The 22,167-nt window shown below is 40.2% G+C and overlaps 1 protein-coding gene across 1 annotated transcript in view; it reads left to right on the top strand.

Annotated features, from left to right (window-relative positions):
- Positions 1-9,592: 9,592 nt before the first annotated feature.
- Positions 9,593-22,167, top strand: part of LOC134603552 (myeloperoxidase-like) — a 46,512-nt gene continuing 33,937 nt past the window's right edge. The window contains exons 1-3 of the mRNA XM_063449641.1: positions 9,593-9,902; positions 11,978-12,068; positions 12,212-12,387. Coding sequence (XP_063305711.1) covers positions 9,833-9,902; positions 11,978-12,068; positions 12,212-12,387 — 337 coding nt within the window. The 5' untranslated portion in view covers positions 9,593-9,832. The remainder of the gene's footprint in view (positions 9,903-11,977; positions 12,069-12,211; positions 12,388-22,167) is intronic.

Here is a 22,167-nt window from a genome sequence, read left to right as displayed (position 1 = left end):
GGACAGCCTCAAAACTAAGAAGTCCAATAATAGCACGGTAAAGACCACAATTGTGATGACCATAGTTTTTACCAATTTAATTGGAGGACACCAGACTGGCTTTCATTTACATTGGGGGGTGGAGCTTCAGATGGCCCATTTATGCAATTTCTTATTAATGAGAAGTAGCCTAATGTCAATGATTGCAGATAGTTCCGTGATCTAAAAATATTTTTGACCATTTACCAAGCGGTTAACTGATTATCCAAACATTATAAACATTGTACGTTATCAGTCACAAAGTGGTTAAATAAAATATTTTTGATTGTGTCTACAATTGTCTGGAACTGATATGTATCTTTCTATTGTTGCCTTTTTATGGCATTACAAACTATTGGTTTACAAACTGCTTTTTAGATATTGCATGATGAAACTAAGGTAACAATGAAGCCTTGCCTAAAAGCTGGTAGGCAACATATAATCAGATATAACATTTAATATATATTTATGAAACTGTCTGTATTTAAATTGCATAGAAAGTACACTCTGACTTGATGTATAAATCAAATGTAAATGAGTTACATTCAGGCCCAGACTGGCCATTGGGGCAAACCAGGCAAATGTCCAGTGGGCCATGATTTCCAGAGGCCAAGGACAATAAGGACGTTCAAAGTGTACCATGCAGAACTGATGCTAAAGGAGCAATGGCCTTGGTCTGTGCCTTCATGGGCCTGTGGGGAGATCAAAGATCACCCTCACTGGCCCAGTGCAACTTACTGCAGGAGATGAGAGGACAACGATGACGCCCACCAGCTCCAGCTGCTCAGAGCATTTCTGGGCGTTATAGCATACTCAGCATACTCAGCCTGCTCCTGGAGGAGATGCAGACTATCCCCACTGGACCACCAGGGATTGCCATGTGTGTCCCCCTCGATGTTCACAGGTAAGAAACAGTGGGCCATAAAGTTTACATTTTTTCATAACTTTTCATTATTAATTTAACTCCTAATTTTTAATAAATAAGATAGATTAAACTGCAAAAAAATATATAAAATAAATCCCCTCTCACCCCTACCACAACACAGCACCTATCAAATTCCACAAACTTACACACAGCATACTGCACACACTTTGCATCTCCTATGCACACGCTACATTCCCTAACCATACACATTCTCTATAGTCTCTACACACACAATAGCCAATATACAAACACACTACAACCCCTATACATGTATTACAACAGTACACATACACACTACAGTCGCTAGACACACGCCCTTTCTTCAGCCACAAATACTACTCCTGATCTATTTACACAACTCACCACAAACATCCCTCTACATACTAGTAGCCTCCAAATGCGGATATCTGTAGTATTATTTTTATTATTTAAAAAGTTCAAAGAAATCTTTATATATCTATATATGTATATATATATATATACACACGTGCGTACTGACCTTTCACTTAGTCAGGGAGGAGGTTGAAGATGGATTCACTTTTGCCAAGCAAATCCTGGGAGTTGAGACTTGGCCATCAGAACCTTGTGATGGTTTGTGTTTCAAGCCAACCAATCATAGTCCTCCTACTGAGCCCCTAAAGCGTTCCTAGGCCTTCGTAAAAGGATAGATTTAGCAATTAAGCACAATTTTGGAAATTGTTTTATTTTATTAAGAAGCAGGAAGGCCTTACTCATTATTTCTAATGTGATTTATGTTTTCTTTCTTTTAACTACTGTTTTGTTCATTATTAGAAAGTCAATTCGAAAAAAAGTATATAGATGGATATTCTCGTGTTCCTAAGCAGATGGAAATGCTGGATCTGATATGTGTGAAGGAAATATGGGCTAAAATTTGGGGTTGAGACCACACCTGAGAACAGGTGCCAACATATGGAAAAAAAAATGTCAAGGGACACTTTGCAGCATAATAATTAAGCAAAATGTTTACAAGAGTGTTGTAAACTCTGTCTCACACAACTTCTATTTGCCATTTCTTGTCCACTGTCCTAAATGTTTGTTTCAAATTACATTCTTCTGAGACATACTTTCAAACTACAATAAACATGAAAGATTTGGGTGTGCTCACCTGTCCTGGAGTGAAATAGGTCTAGATATCAGGAGTGAGCATCTGAGGTCGGTGTCAAAGCCAGCATAACACTTTAAGATACATCCAATTCTTTTTGTTGACTAGAAATAAAGCAGAAGTTTTATCTTTGAAGTGTTGGCATTTTCTACATATCGGAAGTATCTTAAAGTTCTACGCTTGCTTTGACACTAACCTTGGATGCTGTCTACTAATAGCTAGACCTATTATACTCCAGCACAATTATGTTTCATGTTAATTTTAGTTGGCAAGTATGCCTCAGAAGAATGTAATTTGAAACAAAAATATAGGACAGAGGGAAAGACAGCTGGTAAAAGAGGCACAGTATAAGGGAGGGAGCCTGAGTTAGCCACAAGTGGGTGATAGGGAAACAGAGAGGATCTGAGAATCTGAGCCAAAAAGGAGATCCTCGTATTTTGATATAACCAATAAACAGAGGCCAGTTCACTTCAATTCATGTATGTTTAAAGCCATAAAGCTACAGTCAATGCTGAGTCACAAAGTACTACTTAGTTTAAAACTACATAAACAGGTGTGTAGGTCAAGAGAAAAGAGATACCCCCACCTACGATAGGGGATAATATTGGATATTGGATATTGGACAAAGTAGAGGAAGGATTTTGTAACATTAGAAAGCGATCTTAAACTAGCACACAACAGATACCTTACTGACCCCTCCACTGAAAATAAACAGAGATACCAATAAGCAAAACACACTTTTAACACTTTCATTGATATTCACGAATAATCAACATTAGACTTCCAAACACAACACTTTTTCAGATGGAGTGGAAGGTCAAGGAGTTGCTGCTGGCCAGTATGGCCAACCCTAGAAAAAAATGTAAACCGATAACAGCAATGGATTCCTTGGACATCTTAAATATACCTCCCATACAACCATTAGCAAAATCTTCCATAACTATTTTCAATGACTAGACGACCATAATCAGGTCATAGCTTTTCTTAAACAATTACAATTATGTCGTCTTGACGAGGATTCCAGGGACTTCCTTAATGAACCCATTACATAGAATGAGATACAAAGAGCCACCAAATCCCTTAAAGCTGTCAAAACACCTGGATCGGATGGCTACACCGCTAAATAGTATAAAATCCTGAAAGAATCTATTAGCCCGACTCTAACAAAACAATCAAGTTTATCTAGGACTTTCTACAGACTTTAATCAGGCACGTACAATACTTCTTCTGAAGCCAGTCAGGAACACAGAAACTCTCACATCATATTGTTGAATATCACTACTTAACCTAGATTTAAAACTCCTTACTAAGATCATTGCAACTAGAGTGAAAACATTCCTACCACAGATGCTCACATCTCATCAGCTGGACTTTGTGGCGAGTCACCAGATGTTCTCTGGAGTTCACAGTGCTCTGGCGATGGTGGTGGGTGCTGGCCGGTGGTGTGTGAAAGATTCTTTACCCTCAGTAGTCAGCCTCGATATAGAAAAGGCCTTTGATAACATCACGTGGCAACATCTAATTTGGGTAGTAAAATTACACTACTTTGGAAGCATTTTTGTAAATTTAATAAAAAAATGTACTATATAGGCCGAGCCCATGCATCACCATGAATGGTCTTGACTCTCCCTGATTCATCCTGGAGAGAGGTGTGAGACAGGGTAGTCCCTTGTCGCCACTCTCTTTAACTTAGCGATTGATCCACTTTTACAGGCAGGCCCGGACTGGCCATCGGGCACACCGGGCAAATGCCCGGTGGGCCGCGGTGGCCATGGGCCGAGGCCGGCAGGGGAAGGTCCCAGGATCTCCCCTGCCGGTCTATGCAGGGCCGGCACTATCCGAGCGCCGGCCCCGCTGTGTGCCATGAAGGGCCGGTGAGGAGATCAAAGATCTCCCTCACCGGCCCACTTTAATAGACCTGCGACTGGGGAGGGAGCCGGCGGAGCTCTATCTTGCAGCTCTGCCGGGTTCTTCTCGCGAGATCCGGATCGTTGCCATGGCAATGACCGGATCTCGCGAGAGTGAACTCTAGCCCGCAGGCTAGAGTTCACTCACCCACTGGACCACCAGGGATGATGTGCGACTGCCGGTCCTCCACCTCTCCATGGTACCACCATGCCGGTTCCCCCCTCCCAGGGTAAAGGTAAGAAGGGAGGGGGGGACATAATGCCTTCTTATTCGTTTTTTTTTTTTACTACCCCAACACAAAATCCCTTTTAACATGCACACACAGCACACACAGCACTCTCACACACAGCACACACACACACACACACACACACACACACACACACATCACACACAGCACTCTCACACAAAGCACTCACAAACATCACATACATCACTCTCACACACAGCACACACAGCACACACAGCACACACAGCACTCTCACACACAGCACTCACACACAGCACACACATCACACACAGCACTATCACACACATCACACAGAGCACTTTCACACACATAACACACAGCACTCTCACACACATCACACACAGCACACACAGCACTCTCACACACAGCACTCTCACACACAGCACACACAGCACTCTCACACACAGCACACACATCACACACAGCACTCTCACACACAGCACACACATCACACACATCACTCTCACACACAGCACACACATCACACACAGCACTCTCACACACATCACACACAGCACTTTCACACACATCACACACAGCACACACAGCACTCTCACACACAGCACACACATCACACACAGCACTTTAACACACAGCACTCTCACACACAGCACACACAGCACTCTCACACATCACACACAGCACTCTCACACACAGCACACACATCACACACATCACACACAGCACTCTCACACACAGCACACACATCACACACAGCACTTTCACACACAGCACACACAGCACTCTCACACACAGCACTCTCACACACAGCACTCACACACATCACTTTCACACACAGCACTCTCACACACAGCACTCTCACACACAGCACTCTCACACACAGCACACACATCACACACCGCACTTTCACACACAGCACTCTCACACAGCACACACAGCACCCTCACACACAAATCACACGCACTGCACCCTTAAACACAGCAGCCTCACACACAAATCACACACCCAGCACCCTTAAACAAATCACACACAGCACCCTCACACACATACACAGCATCCTCACGCACAGCAACCTCACACAAAGCACCATAACACACATCACACACAGCACCACTCAAACACAGCATCCATCACACACACATACTGCACTCTTCACATACACACTACACCCCCTGCACCCCTCACACATACACACAGAACCCCAACACACACACAATACTTCCAAACATATTTATATTATTTATATATATATATATATATATATATATATATATATATATACACACACACTACAGCACCCCTCACACAAATACTGCACCCCTAAACCCATTACATTCCAGACACACACTAGATCCCTTACCCAAAACTGGATCATATACACACACTAGATCCCTATATACACTCTGATTCCGTTATATACACACACTAGACTCCTGTATACACACACACACTACATTCCTAACATACACACTCTAGATCCCTTATACATACACTAGATTAATTGTAAACAAACACATGCTACACCCCTAAACACACAATTGTAGATTAATTGTAAACAAACACATGCTACACCCCTACACCCCTACACCCCTGCTACACTCTCTACAACCCCTACAAACACTACATCACCTATACACACACACACACACACACACACACACTATAGCCTGTATGCACACACTTACTACATTCCCCTATACACACATTCTCTACAGCCCCTAGCCACATATGCATTACATTACACCACAAACACAACACAACTAAAACCGACCTTATTACACAATACCACACCGCAGTCAGCTCACTCTACACACACGCAATACCACAAGCAGGGTCCAAACACACGCACAATACTCTTTCCTGGCCCTTTTGTCTCCTGGTATCCATGTATAGAGACACCAGAGACAAGTTGCAAGGAAACACAGTGCAAGCATGTTATTAAATTTGCTTGCACTGTGCAGAACAAATACAGGGCATTTTTTCTCATGCTAGAGCTCTTTAACAGAGCTCTGCCCTGGAAGAGCATTGACCCAACGCTCACTTTGAGAGAGGGCGTGTTTGTCATTGGTGATGACGAAACACTTTCTCTCTGCCCCGCCCCCTTAGTGGGCCACTGTGCTAAAAAAATGCCCGGGCCGAATTTTTCTCCCAGTCCGGCCCTGTTTACAGGCTATACCTTACAAGGATTTCAGGGCATCCCAATCGGTGACACTACTCTGATGGCCTACAAATTTACATGACAAAACCAGCTCAGTCCCTTCCGACCTCTCCTTACCCTATTGGAAACTGTCCACAATGTTGCAGGCCTCAAAATCAACTGGTCTAAATCCAGTGTTCTTCATCTTCGACAGGGATCCCTTCCCATGTTAGTCGGAGACTCCCCGTTGAGATGGCAAACAGTCGCTTTAACATACTTGGGGATTAAAATTACCCAAAATATCTATCTTCTTTATAAGTTGAATATACCTCCTGTCCTCTCATCTATTGAACTAGCACTCTGTGGTGTTGACAAGGTATTGTTATTTATCCGAGGTTAGGTTGGGTAAATATTTTTTAAATGCTTTGGACTGCCAAACCTCATAATATCATGTACAGTATAGCTTTTCTTCTTAGTGTACCTGCTCCTTTCAGACGCTTCTACTGATGGGGTGAAGGAGTTTTGAATTTTGTTTACTGTCCATTTTTCTGTATGCTATTATTTTGTCTAAGTATAAACACAATTTTTGGGGATATGTTCTATACTGTAAATTTGCTTAATTTCTCATGATGAATAATACTCTATATCTGTTCACCTTTTTCACTAGCATTCCTAATAAAAATCTATAAAAAAAAAAAAAGGGACACTCCAAGCACTACAACTATTTCACTTAAAACAGTTTGATTTAATTCACCAGACACCGCTCCCCAACCCCACTCCAGCCTTGAAATTGCCGGAAGCTTTCTGTCTGAAATAAGCCCGGCGGTAAAGGGCTTAACTCAATGACTGAAGGCAAAAACCTCACGAAGTTGAAGTGTACAAATATGTCTGTGATCGAACTTGCATTTGCTTGATTTGGGGCTGCATGTTTTTTTTTTTTTTTTACTATCTGCATCAGTGTGACAGAATTTATAGGGTTGCATATGTGTCATGCGTGTAGCATTAATGGGGGGGGGGGGGAGTAGGCATAAAGCTGTATGTACATTATGGAAGCTGTGTATATTTTTGTATGCGATGAGACCTGAGTTTGTGTAAAACTGTTTTACTACATGAGTGAAGGGAGTTGTATGTGTATTTGTGGGGATGTGTATTTGTGATGTGAGTTGAACATAGGATTTTTTTTTCCCAGTCAGACCCAGGTTACATTTTCCTATTTTCTACTTCCTTCTTCGAACAGTAGAAGGTGGGTTAAGAATTTGTAACACAAAATTACACGTTTTCTTATTAAATGAACTGTGAAGGAACATTTTGTATAAAGAATTTGTCTGAATGTGAAAATAAATAGACCATGGAGAGTTATGTTGAGTTTTATGTTTACATTCAGTTTCTGCACTTGAGACAATCTCCTGTTTCCTTTGTTTTACACCTAGGTGATGGAACACACTGCTCGAGGAGCTCTCATAGTTTATAAAGTAACCACACTACAATGTGGTACAACAGAGCTTCAAAGAGTGTTAAGAAATTATGTTCAAAATACTTTATTAATACAATCTGATTAACTAAGTTGGTATCATGATTAATTCTGTTTATTTATGTATTTATAGGAAATTTCTTAAAGGCCGGATCGATGATATCCTGGCAGAATCATTCTCCTGTACTTCTGTTACCCTGATTTTGGCTTCTTTTACCATTTTCACTATTTCTCTATTACACATTTAGCTCAGCCACTCTAATGTCCAGTTATACAGGTGGTCCTCGTTTTGCGACCTACCTGTTTTATGATGGCTCGCACTTACGACCAGCTCTCTCACCGTCATAGCCGTCATAGGAATTAGAGGGATTCCCTGATCTGCTGCGTTCGTTTATGTTCGATGAAATGTCCCTGAACACAGACATGCGCACCAGAGCAGGTAACCCCTCTAATCTATGTTCCGGGAAATCCCATAACTCCTCACTTACTGACCAATTCGTTCTACGACCAGGTCGTAGGAACGGAACCTGGTCGGTAAGTGAGGAATACCTGTACTTATTTTACTACATTTCTTAATCTCTGACTTTGAGTTGACCTGTGAGTTGGCTATTGTATTCATGACACTATGCACATTAATTTCAGCTTGTCTAGGGTGGATTGCAGATCAGAAACTAATAAAACTTTTTTTTTTATTGATTCAGTATTAATATTGTTTTTATAGAAATGAAAAACATCAAAATATTGCTGTAGTGATTATGGAACATATGAACAAACAAAACAATATTCCAAGCTTTATAATTCATTAATATTTCATTATTATTGGATTCTTGGTCTGTTAAAATTGATCTATTTTTCAGTATTTGTTTTTATTAAAAAGACACTCAAAGGACTATAACTACTACGTAGTACGTGTACGTGTTTCACTTAAAACTGTTTGATTTTGTACCTGGATGCCATCAGACACTGCTCCCCACCTCAACTACAGTCTTAAAAGGTAAGCCTTATACGAAGTTGAAGAGTACAAATATGTGTGTGCTGGAAATTGCATTTGCATGTTTTTAAGTATCTGCATCAGTGTGACGAAATCTGTGGGGTTGCATATGTGTCATGCATGTAGCATGTACTATAACAACAACACCGTATGGAGAGACAAAAATAAAAAAGTATAACTAGGTGCTAATACTCTCAAGCACTCCCTCCAGTGCCTGAACAATACTAAATAATACAAAAAAGATATTGCACACTAAAATAACTCCAAAGAGATATATATACATAAATGCTTTTATTAAACCACAATAGGCATAACAATTATACCCCCCAATGTTTTGGCTCCTCCTGGCTTCCTTTCTCAAGGATGTTTTACCCTTGTTTCAAGGGTGTTTCAAGGGTGGTAACGGATATTCCCAACTGCTCCCTTAATACTCCATTTCTAGATGTGTTGAAATGGTTGATTTTAATAATTATTTTTCTCTGTTAGGGTTTGCCCAGTGGTCTTTCCCTCTTCCTTACCCATTCATGGTGGGTAAGAGTTTATTAATCAAGAGTGGAATACAGTGTAACTCTCATACATAAGGAGAGGTCTTCACTGCTTCTTAAAAGGCATTCGTTTTTATTAGCATCTATTTATTGTTTCAAAAATCTTGGCATTTAAAATGAATGTAACCTCTGATAAAAGCCTGGGCAAGGCATCACCCTGATACGGGTTTCTGCAAAGCAGATCTGGCACACTTGCTCAGTGTAACTATTTGTTTTTTGTAAATAAATTATGTTGTGTACTCTACGAATGGTTGAAATTTATAAAAAACAAACACTCCCTGTTACTGTGTGTCATCATACGCACATCCATCCTGCAAGGTGATAATATCACATTTCCCCTCCCATGGCAGCTGGCATCCATCTAATAACCATATAAAGCAGTGACAAGGATGGGCATTTCATAGGCAACACTGGGCAGGTGAGTATTACTGATAACGGCACGTGTAAATGAAACAAGCACTTCTAGTGGGTAAAATTATGTATTTCTCCGTAGACTCCACAGAATGGCGTCCCTGCACGTGTTCTTCAGGATTCTACTGGTGGTCATGATAGGGATTCAGAGCACCATGTCTGGTAATAACATCTGTTGTATTCCCATCTGTGTTATATAGTCATGGAATTAATGCCATCTTTTAAATCACAACAGTAGTAAACTAAAAAGTGTCAATTATGTATTTTAGTGTTATATATGTTACTTTTATATATAACAAATCATGTATCTGAAATTTTTTTTTTCAAGACAAGTCTATGGTTTGGTTCCATTTAAAGGAGTCAAACAGTTTTCAACGTGTTTGATTTATAACCTGGAGTTCACCGGGTGCCCCTCTTCACCTTCACTACCATCACCAGAGAAACAGAATATCCTTGGCAGGAACTTCTGTTAGCTCATTGGCTGAGAGTTATCAGCTGATAGCAGGTTTAGCTCAGGCGAGCTAACGGAAGTTTCTTCTGTGGACATTTAATTTATCTGGCCCTGGTAGTGCCATAGCTAGAATGTTACTTTAGAAATAGTTTTAGCCTTCATTATATTTGCCAGAGATATTTTAACACATCCGTGCCTTTCTCAGTCTCAGCTAGATTGGGTTTTAGAAAAAAAGGAGATCCCCTAATATAGGAATAGTTGGAGAATGCTAGAACTCAATCTATGATGCTCACCTGCCAAATGCACTGGAATATGTTTTCTATGCATGCTTCCGATGATCAGCTACTACGTCATTTGATTTTTTGTTTTGTTTTTATTTCTGCGTCATATTAGCTATTTGAATATGTATTAATAATCTGGATTAAGTGTTTGATTTTAAAGGAATATTCTGAGAACCAAAACAACTTAAAGGGACACAATGATCACCTGAACAACTTTAGCTTAATGAAGCAGTTTTGGTGTATAGAACATGCCCCTGCAACCTCACTGCTCAATCATCTGCCATTTAGGAGTTAAATCCCTTTGTTTATGAACCCTAGTCACACCTCCCTGCATGTGACCTGCACAGCCTTCCATAAACACTTCCTGTAAAGAGAGCCCTATTTAGGCTTTCTTTATATTGCAAGTTCTGTTTAATTAAGATTTTCTTATCCCCTGCTATGTTAATAGCTTGCTAGACCGTGCAAGAGCCTCCTGTATGTGATTAAAGTTCAATTTAGAGATTGAGATACAATTATTTAAGGTAAATTACATCTGTTTGAAAGTGAAACCAGTTTTTTCATGCAGGCTCTGTCAATCATAGCCAGGGGAGGTGTGGCTAGGGCTGCATAAACAGAAAAAAAGTGATTTAACTCCTAAATGACAGTGAATTGAGCAGTGAAATTGCAGGGGAATGATCTATACACTAAAACTGCTTTATTTAGCTAAAGTAATTTAGGTGACTATAGTGTTCCTTTAAGCTTAATGAAGCAGTTTTGGTGTATAGATCATGTCCCTGTAGTGTCACTGCTCAATTCTCTGCCATATGGAAGTTAAATCATCTGGCTGTTATTTACACAGTCTGCATGAAAAAAGTGTTTAATTTTCAATCAGCTGTAACAGAATCGTATGTTTACAAGTTTCTATCCCCTCCTCTCTTAATTAATCTTTAATAACACTCTGGAATCACCTGTAGGCTCTAGCGGGCTATTAACTGAGCAGGAGATAAGAAATTCTAAATTAAACAGACTGTACAATAAAGAACATTTCAACATTAGATTTCTATTATCAGGAATGTTGTAGATTTATAAGCAGGGGTGTTGTGGCTAGGGCTGCCTAAACAAAGTGATTTAACTCCTAAACCAAGCAATTAGATTAGAGGGACACAGCTCAAGTTATTTTGATGTTTATGGCGTCCCTTTAATACACATATACTATGTATTAGGGCGTATATTTCTAATAAATAATTCTCTGTAGGGAATCGTCTCTTTATTAAATGAGAATTTACTAAGGAGATTATTATTACACCAGAATATTTATGTAGAAACAAAACAGTGATGTTCTTGAAGCTGGACTTTTCATGCATCCCTTTTGCTTTTGATCCAAAAGGGAAAAAAAAAATCATTTTTATGAAACCTACTTTGCATCTAGAGACAAGGTCAGCCCAAATTTAAATTGTTGAATAATACATATTTCTACATTCCAGTGCCCTTCATCTGACATTATACATTTTTTTATTTAATAAAAGACACAGTAGAAGTTAAGGATGCTCTAGTTAGTGACTGCGCAAGAGAAGCGAAATCACTGGTTGACGCAGCATACAAGCTGACGCGTGACAGGTAATGTTTTCAAGCTAACAGTATTGCATGATCAGTTTTTCCCTTGTTTTATTTTTTTGAGTGTGGACATAGCAGACTGACAAACCATCAGAAAGCCAGACAACCTCATACTACAAACGTAACTCAAAGCATCTTTCTCTCAGTTTAAAGGGACGTTTAAATAAAAAGACGGCCAGTGCTGCTGATCTCATGGCGTATTTCAAACAGCCAGTGGGAGTGAGCCGAAATTCCATCCGAGCTGCTGATTACTTAGGTACCACATTCCAACTCCTAGCAGAAAAAATGAAACGTCTTCACCATGGACCATTCAATGTAACAGGTGAACAACATATCTTATTTAGAATTTTTTACAACTTTGGACAAAAAACTGTCCAAAATCATTTGTTCATGTGAAGGGGAAACTTATCATTGAATAACATAGTGAAAATCATCTATAGCTTATGTTATTTTTGTTTTCCCAAGTAGTCCTTTGTTTTCTATTAAATACGTATGAAAGATTTAACAATAGACATCACCACCCTGTTCTGTCAAGGCATGGCCACGGCACACATTGCTTTGAAGTAGAAGAACCAGAAATGTTGGTTTTTCCTTCTTCACTTAGTCAAGCGACAGAAAAAAACACATTTTTTGTTGTTGTTTAGTTTTGGAATTCTTTATTTTTTAAAGGTGCATAGAATAATAGATGGGCTTGCGATGCCACAACATCGAAGCAAGCACAGTATTATTAAATATAGTAAAACATAAGCATGGCATTGAAATAGAAGCACATTTTTAAAAGAGAAAATAACATAGGGTTGCAAGAACTTACACATGGGTATGCCTGGGTTCTGACAGTTGTACCAGGGCAGATTCAACGAGTATCTGGTTTAGGGCTATATGTGTCAGGTTGCATTCAGGGTTCAAGCCACCAGTAGCAAGCAAAACCGTATGTGCCTTGTAGGTAAACCACCATAAGTTATGCTATTTTAGTGTGAGGCCAGAGGCCAGAGAGTACGGCAAGTTAACCTAAGGGAGTAGGTAACAGGGTTGCAAGCACACATGTAAAGGGTTGCAATATTTATAAGAGTGGCTTAACTGAAGAGCGAGAAGCTCCATATTCCTGGAGCTTAAGGGGGGTGGGGTGGGAGAGGGAATCGAAGAACACTTCAAGGGTTACTTGAACGCTACCCATATAGGGTGGTGAGGAGGCCAGATGGGCCAATAGGGCATGGTATCCGATAGCGGTAAAACCATATACCAAGCTGGAAGGTCTAAGTCTGAATGTCGTCAGGGACTGTCATAACTGTAAACAATGCAAACATAGAAGAAGTGAAAAAACTAAAATCAAATACAGTAGTGATGGTGAACTAAGCGCCCTTCTTGGTAGCTGCATACCGGGGCCGAATATCCTGCTGCTGTGAAGACCACCACATTAGCCACATCCCACTGATATGTTGGTCTGGCTGAGCTGTGAGCAGAGAGTCCCAGTGAGTGCAGGAACATGTCCACTTCAGATGCAAATGTCAGTTGATAGCGTCGGCCATCTTTTTTAGCTAAGGGCTCTTGGGTATCCCCATTTGTTGGTGATGGCGGCTGACTGTAGCTGTGAGGTCACCCCCTTCAGGGATCTGTGCCACTGCAGCGTTAAGGTCTTGAAAAAAAATTAAAGGGACACTATAGTCACAAAACAACCTTAGCTTAATGAAGCAGATTTTGTGTGTAGATCATGCCTCTGACGTTTCACTGCTCAATTCACAGAAATGTGAATTAAATCACTTTTGTTTCTGTTCCTGCAGCCCTAGCCACACCCCATTGGCTGTGACTGACACAGCCTGCATGAAAACTTTTTAAGTAAGTTACATTTCATTTCTAATCAGATGTAACTTACTTTAAAAGTTTATATCTCTTGTTCTGTAAATTGAATTTTAATTACATACGGGAGGCTCCTGTAGAGTCTAGCAAGCTATTACCAGAGCAGGAGATAAAAAAATCTAAATTAAACAGAATTTGCAATCCAGGAAGTATAAACTTTAGCTTACTCTTTTGGTGACTAAAGTGTCCCTTTAAAGAGTGTTCCTCATAGATATATGGCGTTGAGCCTCTGACTGCTTTCAGGAGTGTTTCTTTATCAGACCTTGATTTGAATCATAAAATTACATCTTCGGGTGTCAGGGAGTTGGTTTTGGGTGTACCCGGGATTCTGTACATTCCATCTAAAGATAATCCCTTTGCCTGTTTAGGTGGTAAGGTAGCATCCTCCATATGAATTGCGGTAGTTCCACCGAATCAATGGTGTCAGGTGTCCCCCACACCTTCAGGTTCCATTGTAGCGCGTTGTCCTCTAGCTGCCCGATTTTTACACTGTGCGGCGCAAACTTGTTGGTAACTTCCAGTAGTTGCCCTGCTCTCGAAAATTATTTGATCTGTATATCATGGATATCTTCCTCTGTGACCCTTAGCTGTCCTGTCAGCAAGCCCAAGTCTTCCCTCAGCACCGCCATCTCAGATGCAAAGAAAGCTTTGAGATCTGTCACCATTGAGGTAAGATCAATTTTGGATGCTAGTGGAGGTTGTGGTTGTGCCCTACTCCTGCAACGAGGAGATGGTGCTACTGATAATTCGAGGTCCGCATCATCCGAGGCCGAAAGAGAGTCGTGGGGCGAGTCAGACACTTGGGCCTACACTGTGATGGAAGCATATCTCGAGTTTGGCTCACAATATGTCACGGGTGGCGGTCCGGAGACCAGGACCCCTGAGTGCCTGATGATAATGAAAGTCTCAGCGTTGAAGTGGATTATCAGGGCCTGGTGCAGGGTAACCACACGCCCCCTGGTGTTGATCACCAGCGTTTGTGTGGCCACATACCAAGGCCCTGATGCAGCTTCTGCGGATTCCAAGATCTAGGAGCTTGATATGCTCCCTCCCAGGAACTGGATAGGGAGGCTCTGCAGCAGATATGTATCCAGTACAGAAACAAGGCAAGACTAGAACAGGCACCTAACAAGAAAACAAGACAAGACTAGAGGAACCCAGATCTGGAGCAGGACAGAAAGCAGAACCCAGAACATGTACACAAGACATGAGGGAAACATGAACAGGGCAGGACAGGACTGTACATGAACTGGGAATACAAGACAAAATAAAGCAAGACCAGAGATGCAAGGCAAAACAAGAGGAGACATAACTAAGTACTAATATGTGCAATAATCATTGGAGATTTAGACATACATAAATGGCAAAGATGTATGGAGTCTACTGCGCCAAAGTACTCCAATTACGGTGGGTTCCTAGACTGCCTAGATATGCATGACTAAATAAACAATAATAAAACACACACAGCACTTACCTGCAAGAAAGGGGCAGAGGACTTGGAGCAACTACCTGCAGGAACCAACTGAAACAAAAGGATTAATGGAAAAGGAAAGGGTGTGGCAACATAATACAAACATTTAAAGGAATCCAAGACACTGGGAATTCCAGGAAAGGAATACAGGAATGAACCCAGAAAACCCAGCATTAAGAAAACCAGACACGGAATAAAAAAACAAAAACTAAACAAGAATTGTAAAAAGAGTACTGGATAGCAGAAGCCAAGGCCAGACATCTCCACAGAACAGAGCAGGATGTGACACCATATGCCCTCAGGATTTTCTGTAGTGCTTTACTATTGTGTACTGGTGCCCAGTAAGCTGTTTTCAGGTACCCAGGTATGTTGAGAATCAGCTTGAAAGCAATATTCAGCAGGAGCTGAGGTGACATGCGTCTAGTCTGATCGCTGGTTAGCTATGCCCCCAAAAGAACAACGTTTTAAACCGTAAACATGATATCAAAAATCCTGAGACATGACAGTTTCCCTTTAAAGTTTTGTATGAAAATAGTTTTTTATTTAAAGATGAGGAGGTAAATAATTGTGATTTGGTTACTTTAGTATTATAAAATATAAAACAAATAGTGTTTCATTACCTTTGAAATTTAGAGACTTGTATGCCAAAACTGATATATTGAATGAAAACAAATAACTTACAATTTCCTCTTATATATATTATCAATGTTCTAGCGCAGTGTTTCCAATCCCAGTCCTCAGTGCATCCCTGCCAGTCCAGGATTTTGGGATTACCCAGTTGTGCCTGGGTGGACACAAGTGGGTAATCCTTAAATTCTGGACTGGTAGGGATGCCTTTAGGGATAGTTCTAGCAGATGAAGTCATTGTTAGAACATATTACATGAGTTAAATCAAAATAGAATTTATTTTTTTTCTTCTTGGTTACATCCATTAAATATTTTTGTACAACTCCCCCCGCCCCCTTTTTTCCCCCTCTCCATGGGATCTATTCACGACCCAGTCCCAATGTATGCTGTAGACTAAGGTGCCCACTATCTATTTTTAATAAACCAAAATTGATGACCAAGTATACAACCCAGAGAATGGAAAAAAGAAAAAAGAAAAAAGAAAAAAACCAAAAGGTACAAAATAATGAGAATCACCAAAGTGATAATGTGTAAATAAATACAAACTGAGATTATGTTGAAGTATTAGATTCAAAATAGTATCTGTAAAAAATACATAAACAATATATAGCGTAGTATTGTTAAAGACCACTTGAAATTATGGGTGGTAGAGAACTCACAAAAATAAGATGAAATCAGGCATATCTCCCTCTGTGTTAGGGAGCTGGAAAAATGTGAGGGACCTCCAGCGATGAATCCCAATATATGATGGCAGTAGATCTTCTAATGCACTCCAAATAGAGAGAAAAAAAATAGATAGTGCAGATTGTATAAAAAGTAACAATTTTATTGCATGTATTGCACTTACAGTGTATCAGAATAAAACCAGCTTGTCTCCACACTAGGTGGTATTCATAAGCAGCAGCTGAATCAATCAAGATGCAGGATCAGGGACAGTGATTGCAGCACCAAACAATATGAAAATAAAAGTTCGGTAAAAAAGCGAAAATAAAAACAATTCCAACGCGTTTCGTCCTTCTCTAGACTTCCTCAGGGACTTAGAAGGGATATCCGGTGTAGCGCTCTAATAATAGTGGATATACAGAAATAATAGAAAGGAATCCTAACTGTACCTTAAAAGTTCATATACTTTTATGAGTAGTATCACTCTATTCAGGGTAACCTTAAACAAAAAACACAAATATACAGAACATAGTGCAACCTGTATACAAAGTGTAAATACAAAAAGGGAGTGCGTAGATTACTAACTCACACTTTCAAGAGCTATCACACTAGCTCAGGTATATGCGCCTTAGGGTCCGTAGAGGCGACCCTCACCCTCCTTTCAGTCCAAGTTTTCTCCAGGTGCAATGTCAAACCCGGAGCCAATGTATCGGCTCGTTTCATAAGGTGTATGTGGTTAAGGACCACATTCCTTCTTTGTTAAAGCAGGTAGAAATAAAAGCCATAAGTTTGAAAAATATATATATGTAATTTATTATGGAAAAATTTATATAACATGTAACTTTAAAATATTATGTAGATAAAATAACACTAGTGGCTTATAGTCCAAAAAGCAATTCTGTCTGCTCACTGTTCATCCAGGACGCGTTTCACCAAATTGGCTTCCTCAGCTGGAAAAAACATTGAGCAGACAGAATTGCTTTTTGGACTATAAGCCACTAGTGTTATTTTATCTACATAATATTTTAAAGTTACATGTTATATAAATTTTTCCATAATAAATTACATATATATATTTTTCAAACTTATGGCTTTTATTTCTACCTGCTTTAACAAAGAAGGAATGTGGTCCTTAACCACATACACCTTATGAAACGAGCCGATACATTGGCTCCGGGTTTGACATTGCACCTGGAGAAAACTTGGACTGAAAGGAGGGTGAGGGTCGCCTCTACGGACCCTAAGGCGCATATACCTGAGCTAGTGTGATAGCTCTTGAAAGTGTGAGTTAGTAATCTACGCACTCCCTTTTTGTATTTACACTTTGTATACAGGTTGCACTATGTTCTGTATATTTGTGTTTTTTGTTTAAGGTTACCCTGAATAGAGTGATACTACTCATAAAAGTATATGAACTTTTAAGGTACAGTTAGGATTCCTTTCTATTATTTCTGTATATCCACTATTATTAGAGCGCTACACCGGATATCCCTTCTACTTCCACTATCTTTGATAGAAAGATAAACACGGTGACATAGCAGCTCACTACAATATATAACTTTGGAACTATCCAGATTACTGACCTATATACATAAGCGCTTGTACTTCCTACTCTATTTCCTCAGGGACTTCCTGAGGAAGTCCAGAGAAGGACTAAACGCGTTGGAACACATCCCTGAGGAAGTCCAGAGAAGGACGAAACGCGTTGGAATTGTTTTTATTTTCGCTTTTTTACCGAACTTTTATTTTCATATTGTTTGGTGCTGCTATCACTGTTCCTGATCCTGCATCACCCTTCTTGGTAGCTGCATACCGGGGCCGAATATCCTGCTGCTGTGAAGACCACCACATTAGCCACATCCCACTGATATGTTGGTCTGGCTGAGCTGTGAGCAGAGAGTCCCAGTGAGTGCAGGAACATGTCCACTTCAGATGCAAATGTCAGTTGATAGCGTCGGCCATCTTTTTTAGCTAAGGGCTCTTGGGTATCCCCATTTGTTGGTGATGGCGGCTGACTGTAGCTGTGAGGTCACCCCCTTCAGGGATCTGTGCCACTGCAGCGTTAAGGTCTTGAAAAAAAATTAAAGGGACACTATAGTCACAAAACAACCTTAGCTTAATGAAGCAGATTTTGTGTGTAGATCATGCCTCTGACGTTTCACTGCTCAATTCACAGAAATGTGAATTAAATCACTTTTGTTTCTGTTCCTGCAGCCCTAGCCACACCCCATTGGCTGTGACTGACACAGCCTGCATGAAAACTTTTTAAGTAAGTTACATTTCATTTCTAATCAGATGTAACTTACTTTAAAAGTTTATATCTCTTGTTCTGTAAATTGAATTTTAATTACATACGGGAGGCTCCTGTAGAGTCTAGCAAGCTATTACCAGAGCAGGAGATAAAAAAATCTAAATTAAACAGAATTTGCAATCCAGGAAGTATAAACTTTAGCTTACTCTTTTGGTGACTAAAGTGTCCCTTTAAAGAGTGTTCCTCATAGATATATGGCGTTGAGCCTCTGACTGCTTTCAGGAGTGTTTCTTTATCAGACCTTGATTTGAATCATAAAATTACATCTTCGGGTGTCAGGGAGTTGGTTTTGGGTGTACCCGGGATTCTGTACATTCCATCTAAAGATAATCCCTTTGCCTGTTTAGGTGGTAAGGTAGCATCCTCCATATGAATTGCGGTAGTTCCACCGAATCAATGGTGTCAGGTGTCCCCCACACCTTCAGGTTCCATTGTAGCGCGTTGTCCTCTAGCTGCCCGATTTTTACACTGTGCGGCGCAAACTTGTTGGTAACTTCCAGTAGTTGCCCTGCTCTCGAAAATTATTTGATCTGTATATCATGGATATCTTCCTCTGTGACCCTTAGCTGTCCTGTCAGCAAGCCCAAGTCTTCCCTCAGCACCGCCATCTCAGATGCAAAGAAAGCTTTGAGATCTGTCACCATTGAGGTAAGATCAATTTTGGATGCTAGTGGAGGTTGTGGTTGTGCCCTACTCCTGCAACGAGGAGATGGTGCTACTGATAATTCGAGGTCCGCATCATCCGAGGCCGAAAGAGAGTCGTGGGGCGAGTCAGACACTTGGGCCTACACTGTGATGGAAGCATATCTCGAGTTTGGCTCACAATATGTCACGGGTGGCGGTCCGGAGACCAGGACCCCTGAGTGCCTGATGATAATGAAAGTCTCAGCGTTGAAGTGGATTATCAGGGCCTGGTGCAGGGTAACCACACGCCCCCTGGTGTTGATCACCAGCGTTTGTGTGGCCACATACCAAGGCCCTGATGCAGCTTCTGCGGATTCCAAGATCTAGGAGCTTGATATGCTCCCTCCCAGGAACTGGATAGGGAGGCTCTGCAGCAGATATGTATCCAGTACAGAAACAAGGCAAGACTAGAACAGGCACCTAACAAGAAAACAAGACAAGACTAGAGGAACCCAGATCTGGAGCAGGACAGAAAGCAGAACCCAGAACATGTACACAAGACATGAGGGAAACATGAACAGGGCAGGACAGGACTGTACATGAACTGGGAATACAAGACAAAATAAAGCAAGACCAGAGATGCAAGGCAAAACAAGAGGAGACATAACTAAGTACTAATATGTGCAATAATCATTGGAGATTTAGACATACATAAATGGCAAAGATGTATGGAGTCTACTGCGCCAAAGTACTCCAATTACGGTGGGTTCCTAGACTGCCTAGATATGCATGACTAAATAAACAATAATAAAACACACACAGCACTTACCTGCAAGAAAGGGGCAGAGGACTTGGAGCAACTACCTGCAGGAACCAACTGAAACAAAAGGATTAATGGAAAAGGAAAGGGTGTGGCAACATAATACAAACATTTAAAGGAATCCAAGACACTGGGAATTCCAGGAAAGGAATACAGGAATGAACCCAGAAAACCCAGCATTAAGAAAACCAGACACGGAATAAAAAAACAAAAACTAAACAAGAATTGTAAAAAGAGTACTGGATAGCAGAAGCCAAGGCCAGACATCTCCACAGAACAGAGCAGGATGTGACACCATATGCCCTCAGGATTTTCTGTAGTGCTTTACTATTGTGTACTGGTGCCCAGTAAGCTGTTTTCAGGTACCCAGGTATGTTGAGAATCAGCTTGAAAGCAATATTCAGCAGGAGCTGAGGTGACATGCGTCTAGTCTGATCGCTGGTTAGCTATGCCCCCAAAAGAACAACGTTTTAAACCGTAAACATGATATCAAAAATCCTGAGACATGACAGTTTCCCTTTAAAGTTTTGTATGAAAATAGTTTTTTATTTAAAGATGAGGAGGTAAATAATTGTGATTTGGTTACTTTAGTATTATAAAATATAAAACAAATAGTGTTTCATTACCTTTGAAATTTAGAGACTTGTATGCCAAAACTGATATATTGAATGAAAACAAATAACTTACAATTTCCTCTTATATATATTATCAATGTTCTAGCGCAGTGTTTCCAATCCCAGTCCTCAGTGCATCCCTGCCAGTCCAGGATTTTGGGATTACCCAGTTGTGCCTGGGTGGACACAAGTGGGTAATCCTTAAATTCTGGACTGGTAGGGATGCCTTTAGGGATAGTTCTAGCAGATGAAGTCATTGTTAGAACATATTACATGAGTTAAATCAAAATAGAATTTATTTTTTTTCTTCTTGGTTACATCCATTAAATATTTTTGTACAACTCCCCCCGCCCCCTTTTTTCCCCCTCTCCATGGGATCTATTCACGACCCAGTCCCAATGTATGCTGTAGACTAAGGTGCCCACTATCTATTTTTAATAAACCAAAATTGATGACCAAGTATACAACCCAGAGAATGGAAAAAAGAAAAAAGAAAAAAGAAAAAAACCAAAAGGTACAAAATAATGAGAATCACCAAAGTGATAATGTGTAAATAAATACAAACTGAGATTATGTTGAAGTATTAGATTCAAAATAGTATCTGTAAAAAATACATAAACAATATATAGCGTAGTATTGTTAAAGACCACTTGAAATTATGGGTGGTAGAGAACTCACAAAAATAAGATGAAATCAGGCATATCTCCCTCTGTGTTAGGGAGCTGGAAAAATGTGAGGGACCTCCAGCGATGAATCCCAATATATGATGGCAGTAGATCTTCTAATGCACTCCAAATAGAGAGAAAAAAAATAGATAGTGCAGATTGTATAAAAAGTAACAATTTTATTGCATGTATTGCACTTACAGTGTATCAGAATAAAACCAGCTTGTCTCCACACTAGGTGGTATTCATAAGCAGCAGCTGAATCAATCAAGATGCAGGATCAGGGACAGTGATTGCAGCACCAAACAATATGAAAATAAAAGTTCGGTAAAAAAGCGAAAATAAAAACAATTCCAACGCGTTTCGTCCTTCTCTAGACTTCCTCAGGGACTTAGAAGGGATATCCGGTGTAGCGCTCTAATAATAGTGGATATACAGAAATAATAGAAAGGA

Source organism: Pelobates fuscus, chromosome 1, assembly GCF_036172605.1.
Source record: "Pelobates fuscus isolate aPelFus1 chromosome 1, aPelFus1.pri, whole genome shotgun sequence".
NCBI lineage: Eukaryota > Metazoa > Chordata > Amphibia > Anura > Pelobatidae > Pelobates > Pelobates fuscus.
Note: the sequence above shows the minus strand (reverse complement) of the source record. Positions and strands in the feature narration are given on the sequence as shown.